This window comes from Olea europaea, unplaced genomic scaffold (genome assembly GCF_002742605.1).
Source record: "Olea europaea var. sylvestris unplaced genomic scaffold, O_europaea_v1 scaffold19183, whole genome shotgun sequence".
Lineage (NCBI taxonomy): Eukaryota > Viridiplantae > Streptophyta > Magnoliopsida > Lamiales > Oleaceae > Olea > Olea europaea.
The window spans coordinates 1-2,051 of NW_019237003.1; the positions used below are offsets into that span (position 1 = coordinate 1).

The 2,051-nt window shown below is 35.5% G+C and overlaps 1 protein-coding gene across 1 annotated transcript; it reads left to right on the plus strand.

Moving 5' to 3' along the window:
- The first annotated feature begins 77 nt into the window (after window positions 1–77).
- On the plus strand, window positions 78–1,477 carry LOC111379004. The gene has a single exon (XM_023002312.1). The coding sequence runs from the start codon at window positions 216–218 to the stop codon at window positions 933–935; it is 720 nt and encodes a 239-aa protein (XP_022858080.1). The 5' UTR covers window positions 78–215; the 3' UTR covers window positions 936–1,477.
- The last annotated feature ends 574 nt before the right edge of the window (window positions 1,478–2,051 follow it).

Below are 2,051 nucleotides of genomic sequence, written 5' to 3' on the forward strand. Positions count from 1 at the left end.
AAAAAAAGAAGAATTTTTCAATAGTATTTTAACATCAAATGTATGCAGGGGCTAAAATTCTTTTTGTGATTCCTTCGGAAGCCTTGCCTCAAGATTTATCATTTTCCTAAAACCCTCACTATTTCTGTGCACTTCAGCGTTCACTCTTCAACCTCAAATCTCCCGGTCTGAAACACCAAAATCTTCACAAAATAAAGCCCTCACAATAACCAAGAATGATTTTACAGAGAACAGTTTGCCGTCGCCATTTTCACACACTTTTCAAGCTCCAAAGCCCTTCGCTGTATTTCACAAATCCTCATACACTAACCTCAATTTCTTCAAAACGCAACCATTTTTCATTTCTTTCTTCTATTTTTCAAAGACCCGTCTCTCTTTTAGGTCATTTTGAGCACAAAGAGTCGGGAAATTGTGAGGAAAAGAATCAGAAAGCGAATAAACGATTGAGCGTTTACTTCAAACAAGCTGTTGGGCTTTCAGGAGATATTAGAAATAACAATATTGAAATTGAAAGTGACACTCATAATGCGGAGTTGAAGAAGAAACTGAAGAAGTTGGAGGAAGAAGTGAGGGGTTTGAACGAGGAAAAACCGAGGGAGGTTTTGAAGACAAAGATTCCATCATTTGACGGGGTTTCGAAAAATGAGGTTAAATCGAGTTTATATGCATTGTTTGCAAATAATGGGTTGAAAAAAAATGAAATGTCGGGGGAGATATATTCTTATGGAATTGAAGATCCGAGGGTTTACAAAAAGCTTTCCCCTGATATGGAATTGTTCGTGTATCATCTGTACAAGGATGGGTACTTCAAGGATTCAAATTTCTTGCGGAAGAATAAGTTTGATCTCACTTGTTTTGAGAACAGTTATGCTCGTGAATTTATAAAGCACGCGGCTGTGACTTTTGGTAATGATAACCAGGAGATTGCAAAGTGAGAATTTGTTCTATTGCACTTTGTGAATTCTTTATCTTAACTGTTTATTTTTGAATTGCTGTTTCTTATATTCTACAATTTAAGCCCCTTTTGATTCCCATTCTTTGGCCACTAAAATGAAAAATGTTCGTTATCCATCTCACATCAAGTGACTTGACTGTCCATAACGGCTATATATTCTCATTTTGGTACCAAAAATATGATGATTGAGTTACTTTATTCTTATGGTATCATGAGCTCAAAAATCATTTAAATAGTATACAAGGAACATATTAAGGCACCTAAAATTCGTGAATATATTAAAATTCATTTATTTGGTTTTCCGAATGATTGGAGGAAACTTGTATGTGTACGGACTCTTATAATAGATGAAGTTTCTATATTGCCTAATGGAAATTTCTAGTTCTATGTTTTTAACATAATATGCTAGCTATATTGCAGAACACATGATTTAGGGGTTGTTATTTGTCCCACGAGTTCAAACTTGGTGTTATTATGTGAAAAAATTATTAGCAAACACTAAGTGCTTGTTTGGTATGGATTTTGATAATTGATATTTTGACCGTTAGAGATAAAGTGGGTCCTTCCTGTGAGAGAAGAATTAAAAAATGATTGCTGGAATAGTGAAATAACGATCAAAAAATTGATTTTAATTGGCCTAATAGCTATACCAAACAAGCTCTAAGAGAAGAGATAAGCTACTGCAATTTGGAAGTTGATGTTCTAGTGTAAAGATTGGATGGCAGAATACACAAAAACCATTTCAGGAGTCAATAAATTATTGTAGTAGTTTTCAGTCCTCTTTTTTGCATTTCTGTTGTACTAACACGTGAAGTGTGAACTGTTTCTGTCCTATCCCCACTTCCATCCCTCCAGGGTGAGGTTGCTTTCATTATAAATTAGGAAAATCTTTCGTTCTCTTGTGAAGATAACTGCACAAAATTGGGAAACACTAGCATATTTCCTTCTACTATGTGAATGTAGGTTTTTTATTTGATACGTCAATGATTTTCCCTTCTTTGTGGTGAGCTAAAGGTTCAAGGTTATTATTTGTGTTGAACTAATTTGTGCGTGTGCAAATTACTCCTCCTCCCCCCCCCCCCCCCCCCCCCCCCCC